The 1,412-nt window shown below is 45.4% G+C and overlaps 1 protein-coding gene across 1 annotated transcript; it reads right to left on the reverse strand.

Annotated features, from left to right (window-relative positions):
* Positions 1 to 903, reverse strand: LOC107633876. Its single transcript, XM_016337471.1, has 2 exons — positions 458 to 903; positions 1 to 403 (listed from the first exon to the last, which is right to left on the reverse strand). Exons 1-2 carry the CDS (start codon positions 901 to 903, stop codon positions 1 to 3), a joined length of 849 nt encoding a protein of 282 aa, XP_016192957.1.

Consider the following 1,412-nt stretch of genomic DNA (forward strand, 5'->3'; position numbering starts at 1 on the left):
CTATACCCCTCGGCGGATGCTGTACGTCTTCACACTCAACAGCGCCTCATCTTTGTCCTGAAATTGTTGACCAACCTGGAACTCTATCATACCGGCGGACCCTTCCGTATCCTGAGCGCCAAATCCAGCAAGCTGCCCAGGATATTCATCCTGTCTCATGGCTTCCAGGTCCAAAGATGAAAAATGGGGTGGATACTGCTGTGTGCCAGAACTAGTTCCACCAGTAGCCCTTATCGGATCGCTCGCTCCAACATCATCGCCGCTTTCATCGGCGATAAGATCCGGCTCGAGATCATCGTCATCTGCATCATCAAACAAGCCCTCTCCCACTCCAGCCGGTGTAGGACACCGTACGTCGGTCGGAAGATGTTCCCCATATCCAACCTCGTCTCCAACATTGCCGCTAAGATCAACAGCAAACGATGGGGAGGCGGCAGGCTAGACCGCTGGCTCATACACTGGAATGGAGGAGGAAGCAACCACAGGTCTCGAGCTTGAACCGGCCACCGTGGCTATAGTGTTGGCATTGCGGTTCGACCCACCCGAGCTTGATACCACGTCAACCAACTTTGCCAACAGCTCTGGTGTCCTCACCTCGGGAAACTGCCTACGAGAAAGAAACATGTCCTGCAAGTCCTCGTCACTCCCAATGGTGAAACAATCATACTTCACCGTATCATGGAGAACCGTGGTTGGAATGCGATAGTAAAACTTCTTAACCCTTTTCACTCCTTCCAGACCAAGCTTGACAAGCACGGAGCTAACGAAAGCATCGTAGCTGGTGGTGGGACTCACGACAATACATAGAGGATCCTTATCAGTGAACTTCACGCCAGAGCGAGTTTTTCTCTTAACCGATCCTCTATGGTGTACCAGCACTAGAAAACTATCCTCACTAGCCATCTCACTTCTTTGTTCACAGCTCCATGAGTTCGCTGCATATATATAGAGCTCCACTCCACACTAATTCGAAACAACTTGATCCGCACCATATAAATATAATTCGAATCCAATCAATTCGAATTACGAAGGAGTAGTAATTCGAATCATTAAGTCTCGAAAAACGTCATTCGTCACATTTTCTTAGTAATTCGAATTGATATCATTCGATTTACCCTTAGCTAGTTCGAATCTTCTTGATTCGAATTACCTTTGATTCTGCATGGTAGTAATTCGACACGAATTGATTCGAATTACGTGGGTTTAGTGATTTGGAGTAATTCGAATTCATTCAATTCGAATTACATACATATCTAGTTCGAAACCTATTGTTTCGAATTATATAAAAATATGTTCTGGTGGAATGTTGTCTCAATTTTTGATTTGGCGGATATGGATAATTTTGCTCAGCCCTTGGCTCATTTGAGTTTTTTACTCGAAATATTAAATGGGGCTATGAGAAAAGACTAATT

This window comes from Arachis ipaensis, chromosome B03 (genome assembly GCF_000816755.2).
Source record: "Arachis ipaensis cultivar K30076 chromosome B03, Araip1.1, whole genome shotgun sequence".
Taxonomy (NCBI): domain Eukaryota; kingdom Viridiplantae; phylum Streptophyta; class Magnoliopsida; order Fabales; family Fabaceae; genus Arachis; species Arachis ipaensis.